This window comes from Saccostrea cucullata, unplaced genomic scaffold (assembly GCF_032062105.1).
Source record: "Saccostrea cucullata isolate Sc308-1 unplaced genomic scaffold, CSIRO_AGI_Scuc_v1 ctg8260, whole genome shotgun sequence".
NCBI lineage: Eukaryota > Metazoa > Mollusca > Bivalvia > Ostreida > Ostreidae > Saccostrea > Saccostrea cuccullata.
This window is the reverse complement of record NW_026931227.1, coordinates 20305-45222: the sequence shown is the minus strand read 5'-3', so window position 1 is coordinate 45222 and position 24918 is coordinate 20305. Positions and strand designations below refer to the sequence as shown.

The 24918-nt window shown below is 33.5% G+C and overlaps 1 protein-coding gene across 1 annotated transcript; it reads left to right on the top strand.

Moving 5' to 3' along the window:
• Window positions 1-4271: 4271 nt before the first annotated feature.
• Window positions 4272-24259, top strand: LOC134231895 (uncharacterized). Its single transcript, XM_062713851.1, has 9 exons — window positions 4272-4785; window positions 5958-6194; window positions 9691-10176; window positions 18018-18269; window positions 18770-19015; window positions 19228-19355; window positions 20016-21275; window positions 22956-23302; window positions 24066-24259. The coding sequence occupies exons 1-8, from the start codon at window positions 4272-4274 to the stop codon at window positions 22983-22985; spliced, it is 3153 nt and encodes a 1050-aa protein (XP_062569835.1). The 3' UTR covers window positions 22986-23302; window positions 24066-24259.
• The last annotated feature ends 659 nt before the right edge of the window (window positions 24260-24918 follow it).

The following is a 24918-nucleotide window of genomic DNA, read 5'->3' as shown; positions in this document are numbered from 1 at the left end:
AACAGAGCTACTTGTGTACAATAATCTTCGCTAGCCAAGGGTTTACTCTCCTCATTAACCCCTGGCAAAAGACAGGATTGTTTACGTCACGTGATCTGGATTCTATCAGGTACGCACAGATTGCGTCATCGATAGAAATAAAGACACGTGTTTAAAAATTTAAATCAAAGTTGTTTTTTTTTTCAAGAATACTTAAGAAGCAATAATTGAGTTATGTTTATTTATTATTTATAGTACATATCTGAAGCTTCAATATAGATTCTTAAGCACATATTTAGAAGATAGCGAATGACATCATAGTTATTAATATAATTGCATGTTATCTTAAGGATCGTTGTTTACTTGCGTTTTTCATTTCTGAGATTAAAGAGTCAAAAAAATTAAAGAACGCAAATATCGTCATTTACAAAAAACAATTGCTGATTGGTTGACCGCATACACCTAGTCCCAATCAGAACTCGAGAAAAAAAAGCTCTATCAACTTCGTATACCAAGGGTTTATGAGGAGAGTAGGGTATCAGAAACCCTTGGCTAGCGAAGATGGTGTACAATCTATTTAACAAAATTGAAAAAAAGAAGAGCGGAACTACATACGCTTCAGAAAAGCGTAGCAACATTTATTTAGATTCAGATTTATCGCCCGGTGGTCTGAAAATAATATTGCTTGTCGTTCATTCATGTTTTCAGACCATGGCGCGAGCTAAAGAACTGCTGATAATGTATATACATGACAGGTACATATTTCTTAAAGTTATTTATATAACTGGATTATATTCAATTAAAAAAAAATAATGCAAAACAACATTTCTTGTCGTTGTTTATCATACTTTGATAAACACCCCCCCACTCTCTCTCTCTCTCTCTCTCTCTCTCTCTCTCTCTCTCTCTCTCTCTCTCTCTTGGAAGGGAAAAGGAAGTCACACTTTTAGAATTTCTTTAAATTTGTCCTATATTGTTTCTCATCGGCCTTTATCATTAATAGACACAAAAGCGCAGCATTGTTAAGGCTTGAAAAGGGGGCGGGGCCTAATTTATACGGGAAAACACACAGAAATATGACTTTTACTTATTTCTCCTGGAAATGAAATAATTTGCAACTTTTAACTATATTAGCATAATGAACAACAATATAACTTATCAATGCATTAAAAAAGTTGCTAGTTAAATCCCAAGTAGCTAGTTATAAACAAAGCACTGATCGCGATGAATATTGGTAAAAATGACGTATTACATGTGCTGTGAGAGGCAGATTGTGGAATTTTTTAACAATGAAAAATGCGTTTTATTATTAAATGGAATATCATTTACAGGTTTTAAATAGTCGATTAATACGAAGGTATATCCTTTGTTTAGTGCGATTATTAATTAACTACCGAGAGAATTTATTTTATTAATTATGTCGTGTTTTTATGTACAGATTACGTATATTTTACATCGAGATGCCTCATAAAATCGTGCTTTCGGAAGGGCACACACTGCATAGATCCGAACCATTTTTTGAATATAGACAAAGGATATTTTCCTTAACTTGAAAAGTGCTGCTGCTTTCTTTAAATCGAGGGCGTGATTTTATAAGTACACAAAATATTTGGTAAGTCAAACATATTTCGAAGTTGGCCTATTAACTTGAAAATTTAACTCTAAAAAAAAGAATTCTATTCAAAGTATATTAAAGTTCTTTGAAATTAAAACAGCTTAATAAGAATAAATTCAATTTTTTAAAAATCCCTCTTTTTTGCTCGTCTATTTTCCGTTGATTTCTCCTAGTAGGCCTTAACAGTTCAGCAAGGTTAATTTGTATAGTATTTAATATTTAAGGAATCACTGCCTAGCTAGTACACCCCTAATCTCTAGACTGGAGACTTTAGGAAGTCTGGAGGTTAAAAATTTCGTCATGAGAGCCATGTTTTGAATGGAGATTTCAGTGAATATTTTTATGCTGGGATTAACCTGCCTAGACGGTAAGCTATGTAGAAACATAGACCTAAAACGAAGAGACTGCCGACTTATGACGTCACAATCACTATCTTCTTGCGCTTGCAAGGTGAGGGATGTATAGAAACAGACTTCCTGTAATGAAATCAATGTTGTTGCATCATATTTTTTTGCATTCTTTAAGGAAATAACGACAAATTAGAAATTTCAATCACTTATCTAAGCTTTCCATGACGAAATGATCTCGACTGACTTCTTCGGAACTTATAACTTTGCATATTCAAGAAATTAGACTGACGTAGTTGCTAGCGCTCGAGAGTGCTAGCAATAACTGACAGCCTCCTGGCGGCCCCAACCCCATCCCAACTTTTTTCCCAACATTACCGGTACTTTACAATTGAAAACGTTCATTGAAAGACACCCCTCCAAGTTATACTACGGTAAAGTTATATAAGGAAAATATAGTATTTTAAGCCAGTTTTTTTCATTGGCTTGTCAACTTTTCCAGGTAAGTAAAAAAAAATATTTCTCTGGTTGCCCCCCTCCCCCTTCATAAAGACGATGCTACGTACCTTGCTATTTCGTATCGCTTTCTAGCAAGGGGCTAACAGATCCTTCATATGATCGCTAATTATCTAAATCTTTTCCGCAAACCCTTTCCTTCTTTTACAATTTTTAAATGCAGCGTGTGAGTTGATCTTTATTTTCTTGGATTAGCGTAGTCCGCGGAAATTATGCTGCTGTTGAAGAGTTCCGATTTTGAGGGGCGATAACTCACATTTTCTAAAATGGGGAATAAACGTTGTAAACATTTTCAACATCTTCTCGAGAACCACAGGGTTAATTTAAACCAAACTTGGTACACAGTATCCTTGGGAGAGGGGGGGGGGTAAATTGTTAAAATGATGGGTCTAGTCCCACAACAAGGGGAGATAATCAAGATAAGGCAATAGGGTGGGATCATGGATCATATTCTTTTTGCATGTAAGAACCACTGGACCAGAAAAGCTTAAACATATGTGGAAGATTCCTGGAGTAGTGTAGATTTTACGTTCTCCAAATTATGATCAAAAGGGGGAAAGGGGGGTAGGACAGGTCAAAAAAGGTATTACAATGATAAAATCTTAAAGGATAGTATGACCATAGTTACTCGGGTGAGCCATATGGCCCATGGGCCCTTTTGTTTTACTTGTCAGGGAATTCTTAGTAGTTGAAAGTGCCCCCAAACTGAAAATGTACGGCTGCCCTCCCATCTTTCAACTTAAATTGCTTCCAACAGTAGCACATCACAACAAATACTTGACTTATTTATGCAAACATTTATGCAAACAAGTAATTCTTGGTTGTTTTCCTGCTCCCATATAGTGAAAAATCACTTAAGATATGTCTTGGGAGAAGCTCGCGATCGTCTTAAAACAGGGACTAAGAATACATGTATGAAGTAAAAGGTCCTCTTATACAGGACAGATTTTATGGTCTAACTTAAGACTAAGATTTTTCGTAAGTTCGTCGAAAATGATGTTTTAGTCCTTATACAGCTTCATAACCTTGCATGTAGGTCTTGTGAATTTTTTTTTTCATTATCAAACGTGAATATTTACATGTATGTGACCCATGATTGCATTTAATTTGCATTGCAAGCTGAGGAAATGTGGACTAGGTGTATGACGCTCCCTAAACATGTGAGAGGGAACGGGTCAAAATTACGGAAGATCCTAGCTTTTTTACACTATTTTTTATTCACTAATAAATTGAAAGTGATCACCTTGTGAAATAAAAAAAAAAGAAATTATGAAGTCTGCTTGTATAAACTCATAAAATCATCATTACACTGTGCTAAATATTCTAGATATAAGAAAACCTTCTAAACATCGGATAAATAATAAGCAATTAAATCTTTATACCAATATTGGCATTTTTTAGATATAAAATTTGATTCAATATACATGTATAAATTTGATAAATCTACAAAATTAGGAAGGGGGGGGGGGGGGGGGGGTCGTACCCCCCCCCCCTCCGAACTGGCTATGCTCTTTTTTTTCCCGAAGCGGGGGACGCAAATTTTCTGACTTAGCTTGTTCCAATAAATATTCGTTCAAAAACTATATACAGTATATATTTAATATAATTGAAATCTCTTTTTATAATTAAGTTAATGTGGTAATCAGATTTAAATCTATGTAAAATACGTACCATTTCCCTTTTTTGAAACATTGCTATCATACTAGTCAAGAAAGCTGTATTGAGTTACATGAAAAGAAAAAAAAAGTGAAAATGAATTTAAAAAATTACCTAAATTATGGAGATCCTTTAAACTATAATATGCATCATATTTAATGACAGTGTTTCTCAATATATGTTCACTACACTTTGTAGATCAGTTCTCCACCCTGACTGATGACGAGGTGTCCGTGTTATTCTGTTTTCTGTGTTCTGACTCCGGCCCTCCTGACTTCACTGACACAGAGTGGCTGGACATGCTTAATGAGATACGACGGACTGTGTACCGTAAATATAATCCTGTAACACGTGAGGAAGCACAGCAGACTCTGGACAGACTGAAGTCACGTGATTACCTTTGGGAAGATCAGGATAAGATAACAGAGGACACAAAGGATGAGACAATGTATAGGATAGCATCAAGAGACAGTGTTATACCATTCTATTACAGTAGTTATGACACAGCCAGTGTGTACCTGAGATCGTACAGATACAACAGAGAACCTGGAGAGAAGTGTGTCACTAGTCCTGGTTACTGTGATGACTTACTGATACGCCGTCTACAGATGAACATACTGACTCACGTCACTATGGAGGACACGGGGATATATTATGAGATACACCGGAGATGTGAGTCAGAGTAAAATAATTCTAAATTGTTCTATTTTTTCTTCCAGAATTTTCTTTAAATAATTGGATTACATTTTAAAGAGTTAAAAAGTTATCAGTAGAAACATTTATACATTTAAATCTCTTTCTTTTTTGTAGTTGCTTTGTAGTAGCTTCATCGATTACAATTTAATGCTACTAGATTAGCATATTATAATAGAAGTAACTGATCGAATATGTTTATTAAGGTAGATCGCGGGTTTACTGTCTGCCTGAAAACATACTCCAAAAATTTGTCAACTTAATCCTCTCGATTCAAATTTTACTTTCTGAAATTTGTGTGAGATTCGTCTGCGTGGTTATATTGTTATCGTCTTTCAAAGGCACTAATGTTGATGAGAACTGGTGACGCTATTACAATGAAATATATAGTAAATGCGCCTTTCTCACCGGTAAACGCATTTCAAAACCTTGCTTATTAATTAAAAACGGCGCAGACGAATTTTATATTACTCAACACGATGAATGTGAGATAAATTTCGAATCGATCTATTAAAAAAAATTAATATGTGTTCTCGCTCATTTTCTTGCAAAAAAACTTTAAAGTTTTACAAATGTGTAGCTAACGTATATAATTTCATAAAGACGTTATATAACGTTAGTGCGACGTCATTATTTACGTACGTCTCAGAATCACAATGTAATCAACAATTCACTGAAAATAAAAACTGTTTTATCCGCATTTTCAATTTTTCATTGATTGACAATAAATATTCATGTAAACATTGTCATAATTTACATAAATTGTCAACTTTTTTCAATGAAACACGGAGTCATGTTGTTTGAATCTATTTTGACCTTTCATATTTTACCTTTATATTAACTCTTAATTTAATTTAGTATTGATAAGATATTAATTAATCTTTAATTTTTTATTGCATTATTAAATAAATATTTTTACAGACAAAACACGCTTTAATGTTTGTTTTATTTTATGCTGCATACTGATGGAAATACTTTTTGCTTGTTTGTAGTTTAATACTGTAAACGTAGTAAGTTTTTTACGTCGAATCCAATTGTGACGTCAGCAAACCCGCGATCTACCTTAAACCTATAATTTGAATGTTTGTATATATACATAATGGTATTACAGTGTAAATGTTTATTATAAAGGATATTTTTTTTTTCTACAGTAAATATCCCAGAAAATATAATTAAGGGTAAAGATGAAGGAGAAGAATTTCTAACGGAACTACGAAGAGAAGGGGAGGCTGTACATTACAGAGAAAGATCACAGGACAGTGTAGATCACGTGACGTGGCTCTGGAGATACAAGTTAGATGCGAGACCTGACATCGTGAGATCCTGTATAGGTCTACATCCACACTGGGACATCTATATCATCGACAACAAAACCTATAGAAAACCAAGTAAGAAAGTTTGATTTTCTAGAAAAAATGAAGTTAGTTCTTTAGTTATATGTGTGCATTCGGAACTATATATAACTCAGTTTAAAATTAGTTCTTTAGTTATTTCTGTGAATTCGGATCTATAAATTTATATTAATATATTAACTTAGTTCATTATATTTGATACATGTACCCAAGACCTTGTATAAAAAAGTGATTTATAGGAAGTTTGCTTAGCCTGTTGTCCAATCTGTTCAGTAATCTGAATAAATATTATCTATAAATCTACCTGTATGTGTAGACATAAAACATATAATTAGGTAATAAATTGCTACATCAGAACATGCATGATTTGTATCAAACTCTCACGACTATTGTCGGCGGCCAAGTTGAAAATAATTCGGAAGAAAAGTAATGACTACGATTTGACTTAGTAGACATTTATAAATTTGGCTAATAAAAAATTATAAAATTTACCTTGAACAATAATTAACGCACCCCCCCCCCTCCTCAAACTGCTTATCCACGAATTAATGCAAAATTATAAAATTATCTTATGAATATAAGTATATGACAAAAGTTGATCACTTGCAGCATACTTACTTTCTGTTACAAAATTATTCAGTATGTGAGAATCAGTCAATCACTTTCATTTTCATTGTCTCCAATTTACAGACAAGAAGAGTGTGTTTTAATTTTTTTAAGTAAAATAGGAACAATAGGCATGGGTGTGTATAATTATTGTTTTAAGTATGTACAACTTTGTTAGTACAAATATACACTCAAACATTAACAGTATTACAGGAAAATGTTGCAATATATTTTTTTTTCTAGAAGAAGGAAATTAGAAGGGTACCTTGAGTGTAGAGCTCATACCACGAAAAGAAATGCGTCAACACATATTTTTTTACAGCTTAATCTTTTTCTTAAATATTCCAGTCCATATTTTTTTTTGAATGACGGAGATTGGCCTGTGAAGCATATTTTCTCATATTAAATTTTGATACGTTAGTCTAACAAAGTGCATCTATTTATAATAATTCATGCAAAACAATGATTATATATTGTTGACTAACATATTTCTACTCTCTTTTGGGTATTAAAGTCGAATATTTAGACTTTATTTCATTTATATACAACAAAATCTTGGATAAGTAAATTTCAGTATTTTACATTTCGGGGTATATACTCCGATAGGTAATAGCGGAAAAGTGAACATGCTGACATATGATTTTTCTTCTGTCTATCCATTGCTGGGATTTATGTCTATCTTTTAAAAGCAGATTTATTTAGATTGAGCCCATTTAGTGCAGAGTATAGAACTACCTTAAATTTTGTAAAATTAAAATTGTTTCAATATTAATCCAAATTAAAATTATTCTCTTTAACAGGATTTTCATTTGCTTTTATTTTTCTATTGTATGTAAGTGTACATGTATTCCGAATTATTTATTGTGAAAGGTGGTGAACATGTTTCAGGTCGTATAAATTTGCTATCTGATACCACTGACAGGAGTTATCTCCCCATAATACGTACGAGTTATGTCGCGTTACAAAGGCGATATACATGAATTCCTTCCCTCGTTTTAAAAGTGTCACCTTTATCCTTCCATGGACCTTTTGAATACAAGTAGATTTGATATTGCTGTTATGCCTTAAAACAATCGTTTCATTTTTTAGTGCAAAACATATTAGATCAACTTTGTGAAAATGTTTCAGGTCGTATAAATTTGCTATCTGGTACCGCTGACGGGGTGGAAGACAAGAGTTATCTTTCCATTATACGTACGAGTTTTGTAGCGTTACTAAGGCTCTTACATTGTAACCTCATTTTAAAAGTTTCACTTTTATCCTTCCATGGACCTGTTAAATGCAAGAAGAGTTGATTGTTGTTATGCCTTAAAACATTTGTTTCATTTTTTAGTGCCAAAGTTAGATCAACTTAATTTAATCAGGAAGCATTTTGAACTATTTAAAAAAAATTCAGTTTCATCATAAAATCACAGCAAAAAAAAAAAAAAAAAAAAAATACGGACTTCTGACTGAAATGACTAGAGACGATGAAAATCCAGGTACTGCACATATATAAAAGTTTGAACGGATGTAGGGAGGAAACGAGTAGTTCTCGTGTGATCCTTATATATATGTCACGGGATCTAATCCCACTGAGGGACGTGAACACGTGTTCTTAAATTACACCGATTAAAACGGGGTCCCTTGTTGTGGAAGTTGCTGGCACGAAAATGATCCTCACTGCCCAATGGCCCTAAGTGCCAAGGTCAAATTTAGGCTCTCCGCGGCGAAGAATGGTGTCAATGTAACAGTGTTTCAGTGAAGTATTCGAAGTGAGACCTTTTAATCAACAAACAAACTCATCATTACAGTATTTTGGATGTTTACAAGCATTATTCATCGTTAATATATAGAAATATAGAATAAGTCAATATTTTTTTCTATTTTAAGGTTAGTTATTTTTTTTTCTGGCAGGGAGGAGGGGGTTGGGGTCGTGAAGGGGGTGCAAACTATATATTGATTTGAGTATTGCATTTTTTCATTGACCAAGACAAGAATGTTCTGTCCAAGAAGTTGATTTTTTAATTGCTGAAGCACAAAAATACAAAATTCCTTTTTAAGCTAAAAAGAAACATATGACAGTTGATGGAAATAAAATTCTGTAGACTTTTTAAGAAGGGGGGGGGGGGGCAGCTCCGTTAAAAGCCTCTTTAAATTCAATATATGAAATGTTACAATAACACCCACCCCCCGTCTTTTCCTGCAGTTTCTGTGAATCCTGCTAAACATGATTGTGTATTTATGCTACCCATGCAAGATCGCTTAATTATAATTAATGTCTTATTTATATTTTTTCCCTTTTATTTCCTCTCCATCTTTCGTACTCCTCGTTATTCTTCTTTATGTAAAAAAAAAAATAAAAATAAAAATAAGGTAGGGGGAATATATGTTCAAGTTCCACCAAAAAATATTTCCTTCAAAAAATTAAAAAAAGATATTACTAATGTGTTTGCCTACTCTTGTCATCAGATGTCCGACAAACAAGAAAATAATGTGGTGTCGCTATTAAAAGAATGAAATCCCTACTCCTGGACTCTAAAGCAGATGCTCGAATAACTGTGTCTCGCAGGCGACGAAAGCTAAACGTTATTTCAATTTATAGCTATTATTAAGAATAAAAAATCATTTTTTTTTTACAGATTTGCATTCGTATTTCAGGATTATCATGAAATTAATTAACGATCAATCTCCTCATCTTTTTAATATAATTTATTCAGCGATGGTTAAAGTAGAGATTAAGAAAAATGAGGTGGGGTTGGGGTGGTTCACATCCTAAAACATCTCTGTTCAATAGGACTTAATACATACATGTACATACAGTGTAAAGAAAAAGATTGAAGTGCAGTTCTTGTAGTTCGACTGAATGTCAACAATTTATTTATTTTATTTTAATAATTTTTTTTGTTTGGTGATTTATAATTTATTTATCTGTTTGTCATTTCAGGTAAAATCCTTGGCTATCCAACGACAGTGAGATGTCTACTGTATTGTTTACTTATATCTGATAAATATCGGATTAGTTTCATTGAACAATCACACAAAATCACAAAGGACAAAATCAGACAGAGGTATTTCCCTGATATATCTGCTGACGGCTCGGTAGATCCCCCTGATAGAATCACAGAAACACGTGACGGTGAGATAACCTTTATATCAGACAAAATCCGACATGACGTCATGTACGCCTTTGTTACGGAGTGTCTGGTGGAAGACAGTGATCTGGAGTTTTTCCTGACCACGGCGTCACGTGATGTGATATCAGAATACTGCAGGTCCTGGAAGTATGAGAGGAGTGAGGGAGAGAGATGTCTGTATGTACCGGATAAGCCGGAGAAGATGTACGACCTCTTCATAGACAGTCTACAGCTGGACATCATCACACACTGTACCGTGTCTGACAGGAGGATTCATGACAGGATCAGTAAACGTTGTAAGTATAACGTCTCCAAGATCTGTCTCTAGTTATGTGGTTCACTGGTTTATGTAGTATTACCTCTGTGACACTCTAGTAAAAATGTCATATTTCAGGGAGAATCTTCATCATTTTTTAATAAGATCCTCTATAGTAACTATTTCATTTTCTTGATTTGTGTAAAAAAATACATTTATTTCCATCTGTTTTTTGTAGCGTAATCCTTCAAAAAAGCAAACGAAAAGTATTAAATCTTTTTAAATGTTATTACATATGAATGTTTGACATTTAAGGATTGGAAAATTATTTGGATTGTAACCCCTGTTAGTGAAGTGTAGTTTTAAAATTTATAATTATAAGAATTAAATGTGGGTCTTATACACGAGTTCTTTGTAAATCGGGCCCAGTTGTCGAAAGTACCCGGTAATCCATAGACATAGAGATGAACATTTTTATGCTAGTAATTTTAAACAGCGCTAGCATAACTAATTTCGCAGATTTTCCCCTTTGTTTTATTTTTCATATTGGATTTAGAGGGAAAAGAATTTATTTTGAATGAAGATGATTTTTTACACAATCGTTTAGAAATTAGTTTTAATTGTACATTGTAACAAGCTTATTCAGAGATTCCGTGTTCCCCGCTGAAGGGATAAAGATGTGTTGACCCAGGAGGGGGATAGGAGGGAGCACTTTAATACGTGCAGGGGGGACAAAGGGATTGGGAGTTTTGGTGAAACATAAAATTTCAAAAATTGAAAGCCGCTTGAGATATCGCCCGGAAGTTTTACACTGACACAGAACATCAATTTACGACCTTGACCTTTTGACCACCAAAAATCAAATAGGGGTCTTTCATCAGGTCAAAGAGAGTTGTTGTATTCATTTATTCAACAAGCTCAAACGCTTTCCAGGATATCGCGTGGAAACGTGCGGAAAAGTGTCAAAACAGACAGACTTTTCATTATTTACGACCTAGACATTTGACTTCAAAATCTTCCATAGGCCATAGAGAACGAGGTATAAAACGTCATTGCACAAGCTCAAATGCTTGTCAAGATATCGCACGGAAACGTGTGGAAAAGTTTTAAAGTAAAAATCTGGTAAATGACTTACATTGTAAGAAGGATTTTGTGAAGATACATGTACTACATTATTATGACATAATAATCCATTTCAACATTCTTTTTTTTTTCCCGTACTTTACGACATCAACAGAAATAGGGTATTTTCATGGCATTCAATTTGAGTTTTCTTCATTTTTCATTGAAAATGACTGTTTAAAATATTGTTTTTCATCTTCTTTACCTACAAATTATGACCCGAAACACCTTATTTGACCAAGCTAACGTTATACAGCATCATTACGGGAATTAATTTCTGGAATTTGATAAATCTGTCTACTAGGTATTTTTTCATTTACTTGATCTTGACCTTAAAACAGAGAGTTCTTTAAAGAAGTAAAGCCACGAAGATGCAAAATCGGCCTACATTTTTTAGGAAATTTTAACTGAAGTAAAAGAGAAAAATAATGATGAATATATTATCTACTAGTCTTGAGCTCAAAAGGTTCACGTCATATTTTTCATTTGATGACGTCATAATTGTACAGTAAACGTCTAAACACGTGCACTTTGCTGATTTTTAGCAAAATCAACCATTTTTTACATCTTTAACTCAAAATTTGACTTTGGCCACACCCTACAAACAAAATAAAATTTATGTCATTAAAAAGAGGATAAAAAAGTAAATACATAGGGCATATTTTTATTTTGTTTGTCACGTGTGGCCACATCGAAAACTTAACTTTTCTTTCAACCTAAAACCTCTGAAAACCGACCACCGCAGCGGATTTTCGTTAATATTTTATGATAATACCAAATATAATAATTTTTGTGCTTTCTTCTTTAGAAATGTATCAAAATGAATTGTCTAAATTGAAATATATTGGATTTTGTGTTGTGGTAGGAAAAAGGAAAACGAAAACCATGCCAGTGCCTACAAAATATTACAGCATGTAGTATTGTCGACTTGACCCTTTACCCGTTCAGACCCAAGACTTTTTCTTGACATATGTTCTAATTAATTATATTTATGATATTTTTTTAAATAGTGTATACTCTTTTTGTATTTCTTTGTGTGAATTCCTGTTTACAACTCGATCCCAATGCCTCGTTGCCATGGTCACTATGTAATCAAAGGGAGATTACTCGAGAAACAACCTAAAACGGATAAAACTACCAGCAGAAAGGTTCAATAAATCAATTAAAATTGCCGGTATTATAAATTGGCTAAATAAAAAAAAACAGGAGCATACCAATTAGCGTTTTAAAAATTATCAAGAATGTCTTTGACATTTCTCTATATTTATAGTTGAAAACATTTCAAGAACCTAGACCGCATGATATACATGACAAATTATTGAACCTTCTGTACATGTATATATGTGCCGAGCTAGAGTTGGGGACTTCAGATTTAAAAGGTTCTATCCAAAAGTGTTATTTTGTTTTTATTGAATAAATGAACGAAAACATATAGGCCTAATCAATTCTACATATATATTATTTACGAGAGGCAATCGTAAATGCATTAGGACATAAAAAAGTGCTACAGTCACGAGTATGCATGTTCTATTTTTTTCTCTCTCGAAAAAAAACCGCTATTTTAACCTGGGATTAAAATAAAAAAAATATTAATATCATTCCAAAGTAATATGTTTTTAAAAAATAGTCTATGTATCTTCTTTAGATGACAACTTGCACTCAATTTTAGCAACAGGTCGTTTTAAGTAAAGGGGGTAAGGTTGGCAAAAATTAAAACTTATTCTTCAAAACCAAGAAAGTAGTGTAACATGAAGCGGTCACCCATTCAAGTGTTAAACAGGCTCGCCGTTGCTTAACTTGCCTGAAATAGAGGGAGACTTTACCGCATTTCCAGAAAAGTTAGCTCACTGGCAATGCATGCAGTATAAGTTCCCTATATACTGTCCGCTACACTTCCCCCCGCTCAGGGAAGCTTTATTTTAGCATTTTCTCTCTTGTCTGGGTCTCTTCAGCTACAGCAATCAATGCCGTTCCCGGACACGAAGTCCATACTTGGACACAAAGTCCTAGTCTTAGAGCTTCCTGAAATAGATCGGAACCTGACTTCAGATACGGCAACCCCTGCCGTCCATAGACACAGAGTCTATATATGGACACTAAGTCTTCTCTAAGACTTCCTGAAGAAGGACACCAGACACCCAGAATCACTACGCTGCCACCAATTTTGTAACGTGAAGCGGTCACCCATCCAATGGTTAAACAGGCTCGCCGTTGCTTAACTTGTCTGAAATAGAGGGAGACTCTACCGCATCACCAGAAAAGTTTAAGCTCACTGGCAAGGCAGTATAAGTTCCCTATATTCTGTCCCCTACAGTAGGAAGGATACCCACTTTAACCTTAATTGGACCTTTCTTATTGTCTACTGATTAAAACATCCCAAATATATCATTGTGTAAATGTGTAATTCTTTTATTTATTTTTTTTTTTTTGACACATTTAATAAATACATGAATTGGTGTGAAACAGATACTCGAGCACGCAGATGCTTAATTATCAAAAGTGCACATATTCGGAATAATATTCATGATTATATACACGTATACGTATTTTGAAATTTAAATTTAAGACCAAAATTTACATCACAACCCATATCAACCCTCGAACAATATTAGGTCTGGGGCATCTCTCCATCAAACTCATGCATGTATGGTATTTCATGGGTCTGTTCATCCTATCAATGTGTTCACACAGAATCCGCTAATATTGGGGGTCTCGGCTAGATATATATACAGGATTAGATACAGATGTGACCATGGAGATATTCAATAATTAAAAATTTGGATGAGTTAATGAGCTGCTCAACATGTAATTTACTTTTTTTCACTTTTAGTTTTCATTAATTTCATATACTAGTATCCTGTTCGAGTTTAAAGTCGGATGCGTAAAGGTCTGCTCAAATATAGCTAATCTGTAAAAAGGTTGGTTTTGCAGTAAAATAGGGAATCCCCCAGTTTTCACGTATTTCTTAGTCATGTGATTGTTACATCGGGAGCAGTGATTTAATTAAAATACTTGTTAGGTTAAACTTATACAAGAAATATTGAATACTTACAAGTTAATACTGATAACATAAATCCTCAAATTCAGAAATTATTTCCAGGTGAGAAATTTCTTAACAAGCAAAAGAAACAAAAACTAAACGCGCCCAAAAGTCAAAACCATATTTCGTGGTGGTAGTGGTGGTGGGGGTATTGCCTGAAATCTTTCACTTTTCATACCCATTTCACACAAATTCGCGTTTACCGGGGGATGTGTCTGCTTTTCCCAAGGGGGGTCCAAGGTAACTTTTTTTTTCTTGCTCCAATATATACATTTAATAATCTTGCAAATTCCAGGGGGTGGGGGTGGGGAGGGACCCCCCGACCTCCCTCTAGATCCGCGCATAAATCCGGGTAAGAAGAATCATATACAAATCTTAAGAGGGATTACATCATATTATTTATAATTTTTGCAGGCACCGATCCAGGAAAATTTTCCGGGGGTGGGGAACCCTGATCGAAAAAAATAATTTTCCAACCTGGAAATTTCTTGACAAGCTAAAAAGAAAGTTTGTGTGTGTGTGTGTGGGGGGGGGGTCTTAGACTGTTAAATCTTCATATCTATGACTTTTACTACCAATTTCAAATCACATTTTCAATGAGGGATCTGCATTTTTAGGTAGGGGTCTAAGGTCACTTTTAATTGGCTTTGTATATACATTTTTCAATTTTGTAAATTCCAAGGGAGGGAGAGGGTCCGGACAGAATTTCACTGATGCACGTACATGGAATTGCCCTTGGTATTTGGTTATACGGAAATAAATCTGGTACATATATATGGGACCTTTTATTAACAAACTCTTACATTATTCAACTGCATGTAAATACATGTATGGAATCTTTTCAATGGTATATATTGATAGCATCATTCAATACTACCAGGAGATGTTTGTGCGTATGTTTTGTCTATCAGGAGACAGGATCCAAGTAGCATTCTTCTTAGTTTGGGCCTGCAGGAAGCAATTACAATTGCAGATGGATGGGGGGAGGGGAGGGGCACAGTCACATTTCTTCAGCTGGGGTCACTATCAACTACCAAAATTTCCTCAACAAGCAAAAAAAAGTCATCAGATGTATCATTGAAGGGACACAAGTATAAACATGTACTACCTATGTTTTCTAAAGAATTCTTTATATCGGCAAAATTAGGGGAGGGGGGGGGCAAGGTTCAAGATTAATTGCTCTCTTTGCTCTCTGATGCACCGAAACGTCATTATTTCCGTCTATTATGTTGCACTATTTCATTGGAGACGTCTGGGAAACTGCTGAAAACTTAAAGTGTATTCAAATTGACGACCTGATAAATAACGTCTTCAAACTTTATCCACTTTTCAACCTGATTTTTTATTTAAAGTTAATAATATACATGTATGATATGTATTCTATACGTATTCTCGGATGAAACTTTTTTGATTGCTTTTTTCCCTTTAAAAATATTAACTATTTTTGTGAATTTGGATTCTCACAATAGGAAAGTACTAAGGGGAATAAAGTCCATAACATCATTTATTCAAGAAAAATATTTTTTAATGAAATATGACATCATCTAAACAATTGCTGAAAATTTAAGCTTAGTACACGTGCACTTTCTTTTTTTCACAACAAAAACAACACTACACCCACCTCACCACCCCTAAAACACTCGATAAAATATTCAATATTTATTCTAATCCTACTCTTGTGAATTATTTTCCATCAGTGTAAATTTGTTACCTCTTATAAATAATTTCAACGTCATGAATTTAACGTGTTTAACGTCAACGTCATGACGTCATAGTATTTCATTCGAAAAAACAATGCTTATTTTAAACACCTGTAAAAAGAAAACTATAAAAGATATTGTTAAAAAATAAACTGTTTTACAACGTACACATACTAGACTATCATTTAACAAAAATTCATAAATTTTGAATACGGTGCGGATTTTGATGCTTCGTGGCTCTTGTTCTTTATAATTTAGACCTTGGAAATTTTGACCTCAAAATCAAAAGGAGTCTTTCTTTTGCCATTTGGAGTTATTGTGTAAAATGTACATGTAATTGGTAAAGCTTTAAGGAGGGCCCACACTTTTACGGATCCGGTTCTAATTTTACACATCAATATAAAATTCTGATTTTCACTTTTTTATTGATATAAATCTTTTTGGGTGATTGAAAATGATTTAGCAAGTATATGTTTGTTTATTATAGTGTTATTGTGCATATGAAGCATTTAATATACATTATTTATGGAAATAAACACCATGCACTCTGTCCATAAGATCTATATGTCATTTAGTACATACACAGACACAAAATTCTTAATTGCTTTTATGGACCTAAATCTTTTTAATTTTCTTTTAAGCAAACTTACCTGAGATCTATTTTTTTTTTATTTAGAGGCTATATCATCCGTTTAATTTTAACTTTTTAAAAATTTTGCATTGAATAATTGAAAAAATTGATATTCCAAAAATGGGGGTATACGTCTTCAAAAGACTGTTTTGTTAAAATTCTCTGGTTAACCATAATGAAGTAGCTGTTTTTGTTAACATTAGATATAATTCTTAATAGTTTTAAAGAAAAAATGGCATCTAAACATTTTGGATTTCGAGAAAAAATAAAAATAAAGATATTTTAAGATTTTTTTCTGAAAGACAAGGACAGATTCAACACCAATTTGTTAATGTTTTGCAGTAAAGATTTCAAATATTCTCTTGGCAAATGAATATTTTTGATCTTCATAAGTTTTAACATAGATTTGATGTGATTTGGTGCATAACTAAGAGAAATATGATATCACACTTTTTTATGTTTAATTTTGGCTGTTGAGTTTTTAGAGGTATGTGCACTGAGACATGTTGTATGAAAATTAACCTGCAAAGATACGTCTTTTATGGGTGTTTTAGTAAGTTTAAGACTTGTTCAAGGTATTCAAGTTGAAAAATTATCAGTTTGACAGAAAATTCTGAAAGTACGGACCTACCTTAAGACTTCTCGATATACCGTGTAAGTGGAAATTTTAGCGAGACGCAAATTTATCGATTTCAACCTAAAATCGGGTATTTAAATTTTAGCGACTTTTAAATGCTAACTAAAGAAGCTATTACAAATAATACGCAATTAATCTTTTAGCGATATTAAATTTTAGCAATGTCAGCACCCTCGCTAATAATGCCAAAATTAAATCCTCGTTAAAAATTCTACTTATACGGTATATGGCTTCAAACGAAAGCGTTACAGAAAGACAGAAATATAAACGGAGGGAACGGCAGTCCGAAATGAATATATCCCACATCCAGCGAGGGACGAAAAACATAAAGGGGACGAGTATTGGATTCTGAGGAGAGGGAGAGACTGACAAAGGGAAATAAATAACCCGTTCTCGAAAATGTTGAAAGTAATTATCTGCCCTCGACTGGCAGGAAAATAGATAATCTGTACATGACCAAAGCCATTAACCCCCCCCCCCTTCACGATCACCACCACTACATATTTAGAGTTTTTGATTGATGAATTTATTTTTTCATTTTGCTTGTCAGATATTTGTTTTAGTAAAGATGAAAATAAATATTGTGTCCTTCATCTGTATGAAAATAAAGAATTTGACTTGGAGAAAATAGCCACCCACCCTCCCCCCCCCAGCCCCTTCAGAATCAACTTGCAGTCTATTAACAAAATATGTTTGTACATGTATATGCCAGTTAAGAGGATAATTATAATTAGACTCATGTTATGTTTAGTGAAAATACCCGGAGAAGTACTGTTTTGGGACATAGAAGCAAGAAAAAGGTTCGTCAAAATTTCAAGTCAAGGCAGTGTGAACATGTGCCGTGCCAGAGGAATGATAGTGGGATGCGCAGGCGCAGGAAAAACGACTCTTCTTAGAAGACTTCAAAGGGAAAACAAAGAAGAAAACAAACAACCAACAGAGACAACCGTCGGTCTTGATATCCACGAGGATTTGTTTGAAATTAAAGATGACACATTAATAGGTGATTTATTTTTAAATATGTTAAGCTGATATGTTTATAGATGGGTAAATTTCACTAAACCTAGAATTATTTTTAATTGAATTTCAATTAGAAACAAGTTGCAGTTCTTTTTTAAAAGGCCAGTAGCTTTTTTTCAAAAAGTTCATTTTGCTAAGATGTTAAAATAGGTGTCATATAGTCTCTGTTTTAAAACATGAATAATTTTATTTTATGAATAGGAACATATTTTCATCTTGATATCCACACACATTAATAGGTGATTTATTTTTAAATATGTTAATGTGATATGTTTATAGGGGGGTTTCTCTAAATCTAGAATTTATTTTAATTGAATTTCGATTAGAAACACAATCAAATTGTCTACAAATTGCAGTCCTTTTTTTTAAAGGCCAGCGGCTTGTTTTCAGAATGGATCATTCTGTTGATTTAAAACATGTATAATTTTATTTTATGAATAGGAATATATTTTCATTTGCAATTCTTATCTCACATTCTTTCAGATTTTGATAAAAATAGAACCCAATCAGAGAAGACTTCTAACAGCACAGATGGAAGACAACTTATAAGTATGACAGACTTCGCTGGACAAGTAGCGTATTACGCGTGTCACCAGATTTACCTCTCCAGAAGAGCCTTTTATCTCGTGGTGGTTGACATGTCTAAAGATCTGGAGGAAAAAGCTATATCATACGACACTGACAGACACAACCCCATAGGATCTTTATTTCATAACTGGACATTTGCAGGTATATACTCTCAATGAAAGCGTTTTTTTTTGTTGTTCAGAAACCGTGTAAAGAAAACCTGTTTTATACAGTGTTATGCATTTATAACTATGGCTGTCATAGTATTTTAAGATTATATGTATCTCATATAACTTAGAATCACCGTTTACATGTAACATAATTTCAATAGACGCATCACTTGATAATGCGTTATTTTTTTTTTTTTTGGCAAGACTACTTTTTGTTTTGGCTGCAATCCATTAAAACATACTGTGAGGATGGAAAATCTAAAAGAAGTCGATATGGTGAAACCAAGGCCACCCCTGTTATCCTGATTGCCTCTCATCATGACTGTGTAAAGGTAAACATCTTTCATGGCATGTCGGTAGACTTTTTTCCATCTTAAGTCGATCTTTTGTCATTTTTGGTCTTTCACATTTAAGTATTCATTATTTTTTTCTTTGAAAAAACTTTCTTGTGTCAAGATTTTGTAATTCATTTTGAATGGTAATGACTTGAAAAAACTTACGTAAGTGCGCCATGTACATCAGTAAAACCATTTTGTCAGTTGGTGTTGGGTAATCGGTAGTTTTTGAAACTTATTTCTAGCTTATAATAATTCATCTGCATCATCTTTCATCATCAACCACATTGAAAATGGATTAATTATTAGAATGTATTTTGCTTAAAGGGGTATACTGTAAATCACTAAATTTTTGCAAGATAGCCATTAACTTTTTATTTACGAGACATAATTTTCACGAATTGTTGCTTTTTCTCTATATAATCGCAAGGAATTTTTTGATTGCGAGAGTGAAATTTTCGGAGCTCATCGTCTTGCGTAATTACGCAAAAAGTAAGTTCTCGCTAATAAAACGTGATTTACCGTATACGGAACTTCAAATTGCTTCATATTGTTTTATTATCAACATGTACATGTACCATACTAAGCTTTGTTACATGTAGTATATGTTGCGGTTTCGGTTAATATTCTAACATGTATAATTGACTTCTCCAACAGAAGAAGGTAACCACGGAAAGTAAAACTGCATTCTACGATACACTACAGAGATCCTTGCCTTGTGAACATACATTGAGTGATCACATTTCACCCGCACGTTACTACGAGATTGAATGTCCACTAGGAGAACTGAATGGGCACCAGGAAGAAGCAATAGAACAAGTCAGAAATTGTATTGTTCATACGGCAAAAAGTCTTCCACATTGGGGTGAAAAAATTCCACATAAATGGTCTATGTTTGAGCTATTTATTCAAGAACACAAAATAGAGAAAATTTTACACAGAGTAAGCCTAAAAACAGAGCAAGAGTTTAGGTCTCTGGGCGAAAATGACCTTGATGATATGCTCAGATACTTTTCGGAGGTAGGCCAGATAATCTATTTCTCGGAAGAGGGTTTGAGAAACAGCATTATACTGGACGTCGGTTGGTTTGTAGACGCTTTTAAAAATATCATAACAGACCCTACTCACGCTCGCTCAGCATGCAGTAGGGTTAAAGAGTGGGACATTTTTATGAAGAATGGAATGATTTCAGATTCAACACTGGTCAAGGTATGGAGGGAAAACAAAAAGGAATCGTATGTTCTTCAGAAGGAACATATTATACCATACATGGAGAAACTTGGCATTCTTGCAAAAATGAAAACCAAAGAAGTTGAGGGGAAAGACGCAGAATTGTCAGAGAATAGACAAGAATCTTTGTACTACATCCCTAGTATCAATAAGACAGACTTCACAACAAAAGGCTTTCATGTCTTCAACAACGGATATAAAACTCCGATTTTGGTGTTTTCTTTTAAAACATTTATTCCACATTTCTTTTTCTTTAGACTTGTTGCAGTATGCTTTTCCAGGTGGGAATTGCTAAGTGAAGACCTACTCTTCAAAAACGTTGCTTTTTACAAGGAAAAAGGTGATGACATTAACATTGCAATTGCAGTCAATAAAACATCAATTCAATTGCAAGCGTTCACTCCAGATAAGAATATCATCCTGGAAAATACAGGTACGAAAAATATCAGAATTCAAATTGAACAAATGCTTGAGGAGCTTACCACAACTTTCCATCACCGAGTTTTCTATGAAGTTGGGTATCCGTGTAGAGATATAAATATCACTGAAGAAGATGAGCATTGCTTCTTATCAGAGAGAACCGTCGCCGAACTGAAAACGAATGAAAGAGTTTGCCCAAATTTTAGAAAACAGGATCATAAAGAGCATCAGATTGTACGTGATGACCTGTTGCATTATTGGTACACGGTATGTTCTTTATACAGTTTATATTAAAAATAGCAGGCACTCTATTGCAATATAGTTTTAATGAATACAAGAAATATAATGAGAGAATGAAAAGGAAATCGTAGTTTAATCTACCCAGGCCATGTCACAAATAAATTTAGGAAATAGGAATAAATTTCTGTAAACAAGAGGCCCATGGGCCACATCGCTCACCTGAGTCACTTGGGTGATGCAGATCTTTTTAAAAGATTTGTTCTATATATATTTTTATGTAAAACTTGGCTTCCCCATTGTGGCCCCGCCCTATGCCCGAGGGTCATGATTTTAACAATTTAATATCTACACTACTCAAGGATGCTCCCACATAAGTTTCAGCTTTTCTGGCCTAGTGGTTCTTGAAAAGAAGATTTTAAAAGATTTGTTCGATAAATCTCTATGTAAAACTTGGATTCCCTATTGTGGCCTCGCCCTTCCCCCGGGGGTCATGATTTTAACAATTTAATATCAACACTACCCAAGGATGCTCCCACATAAGTTTCAGCTTTCCTGGCCAAGTGGTTCTTGAAAAGACGATTTTTAAAGATTTATTCTATATATTTCTAGGTTAAACTTGGATTCCCTATTGTGGCTCCGCCCTACCCCCGGGGGTCATGATTTTAACAATTTAATATCTACACTACCCAAGGATGCTTCCACTTAAGTTTCAGCTTTCCTGGCCAAGTGGTTCTTGAGTAGTATATTTTTTAAAGATTTGTTCTATATATTTCTATGTGAAACTTGGATTTCTTATTGTGGCGCCGCCCTGCCCTCGGGGGTCATGATTTTAACAGTTTAATATCTACACTACCCCAGGATGCTTCCACATAAGTTTCAGCTTTCCTGGCCCAGTGGTTCTTGAGAAGAAGATTTTTAAAGATTTATTCTATATATTTCTAGGTTAAACTTGGATTCCCTATTGTGGCTCCGCCCTATCCCCGGGGGTCAAGATTTTTACAATTTAATATTTACACTACTCAAGGATGCTTCCACATAAGTTTCAGCTTTCCTGGCCTAGTGGTTCTTGAGAAGAAGATTTTTAAAGATTTATTCTATATATTTCTAGGTTAAACTTGGATTCCCTATTGTGGCTCCGCCCTATCCCCGGGAGTCATGATTTTTTCAATTTAATATTTACACTACTCAAGGATGCTTCCACATAAGTTTCAGCTTTCCTGGCCTAGTGGTTCTTGAGAAGAAGATTTTTAAATATTTGTTCTATATATTTCTATGTTAAACTTGGATTCCCTATTGTGGCCCCGCCCTACCCCTTGGGGTCATGATTTTAACAATTTAATATCTACACTACCCCAGGATGCTTCCACATAAATTTCAGCTTTTTTGGCCCAGTGGTTCTTCAGAAGAAGATTTTTTAATGACCCCACCCTATTCTCGTATTTTCTTGATTATCTCCCCTTGGAAGGGGTCTTGGCCCTTGATTTTAACAATTTAAATTTCCCTTCAACCAAGGATGCTTTGTACCAAGTTTGGTTAAAATTGGCCCAGAGAAGAAGTTGAAATTGTGAAAAGTTTACAGACGGACAGACAGACAGACGGACGACGGACACCGGTGATCAGAAAAGCTCACTTGAGCTTTCAGCTCAGGTGAGCTAAAAATTATATGATTATTCTGTTTTGATTTTATTCGCATGATTGATATTTCAGGGAGTTGATAGCAGAGCCCAGTCTTCTTGATGTTTGGCCTAAAAGAAAATGATTGTTAAAAGAAACAGTTCAAATGTACCAAGCAAACTCTATTTTCAATTCTCTTATTAATTCTTTTACACGCTGGTGGTGTTTCTAAATATGTATTGATATAAATATTAATATGTGTTGAATTATTTGTGCATTCATCTGCTGAGTTTGACATAAAAAGTAACAGGATTAAACTCGTCCACTCAGTCAACTGAAAATCTACTGAAAGGTCACATGTAGTTGGGGAAAAAATTTCTACCATTCAATGACTATTTCCAGGCTTTTCAGTGATCAATTAGTAAAGTAATTGAATAAAGGTGGATCATCCCTCTGATAAGAGAGATAACTCTTCTTATAAGAAAGAGAACTTTCCTTAGACATTTTGTCATGAAATTCAGTGAATTGTCATGTCAGAGTTTACAAGTTTCATTCATGCCAACCATTTCATAGTCAACTCAATCAAACTTATTTTAATGTACAAATGCTGATTTATAGTTTCTATTGCTTGTATGTACATTAGCGATTTATAATAATTTACTTAAAACATTTATACTCAGTTCCTTTAAACAGTGTAAATTGAGAAATCTCTACCTCTTAAAGTATAATTCTTTTAATTGTAAAGAAATTTCAGATCCAGTATTGTATATAAACATTTAATTAATATTTTGTTTCATTAAAAATATTTTCAAGGGCGATAATGGAAGGATAACTCTTCCATATGGATGCGTGTTATTTTACATGCACAGAAAACAATTTGTAATTGTGGTTTTAAAAGCAGCGCTTCAGTATGTTTTCTAATGGGAATTAGATAGGTATGAGAGTAAATATTATTTTTATATATACCTCATATTTCCAATTTAATTGTGAGAAAAAAAATAATTAATCTTTCTATTTACCATATCAAATTTTCTTCACATCATGATTTGACATATTATTCATTTCTGAAAAAGTAAGCAACTCTTCATATTTCAAACTATTTTCCATTTGAATTTAATGCTATAGTTGTTTGCTGAAAATCAATGTCTGGATTTTTAAAAAATAAGTCAGGAAATTTGGAGCAGAGGAATATTGTCCCTTAAGAGGGTTTTTCCTGTAAATCAGGTTATGCAATAGATGAATGATTATTTTTCTGATCATACAAGCATTACTATGGTTGCTTTATTTAATGCATATATTAGTGTTAACTACGTATAACAATATAAAATAGATGGATATATCTAAAAATATTATAAGTACATGTACTGTAATTGAGATTATATCCAACCCCATTTATTTCTTTGAAAAAAAGGTTAAATAAGAGTGATTTTTGTTTGGTTTCTGGAATGTATTAAATGAAATATTCAAAGCATATTTACTGAAATATCATATACATTTAGAAGTAATCAGAAGCTTTATTTTTTCCCATTTTTTTAATAAAGAAGGAAAATAGAAATGATAATTATAGTATAAAATCTTGTGGTAACATTTTGTTAGAACTGTGGGGAATATTTTTTCCTTCACTCAAACAATGAAATTAGATAAAAATTTTCCAACAATGAAAGGCAATGAAATATTACAAAAAATTCTAAAGTTAAAAATTTTCCTATAACTGAGAAATACAATTTTTAAATATATATTTTAAAATAATACCTTAAAACAACTCTAAGAAGCATAATACTGTACAGTGAAGAGTTAAATAGTAGGTATGTCTTTATCTTTTAGGGAAATTTTTACTATGATACACATAATTAATAGTTTTTCGAACGTACTGTAACAATGATTTGTGTTCTTTCATTGTGGAGTGTATTAAAATACATTACATCAAGTTTTGCTTTGAAATGTTTATTGTTTTTAACGTACTGTACATAGCAAGAAATAAAGGAGTCACTGGTTCTGATACACTTGTTGGTGTGACGTCAATCTGTAACATTTAATGTAACTGTACGAGGGTTGA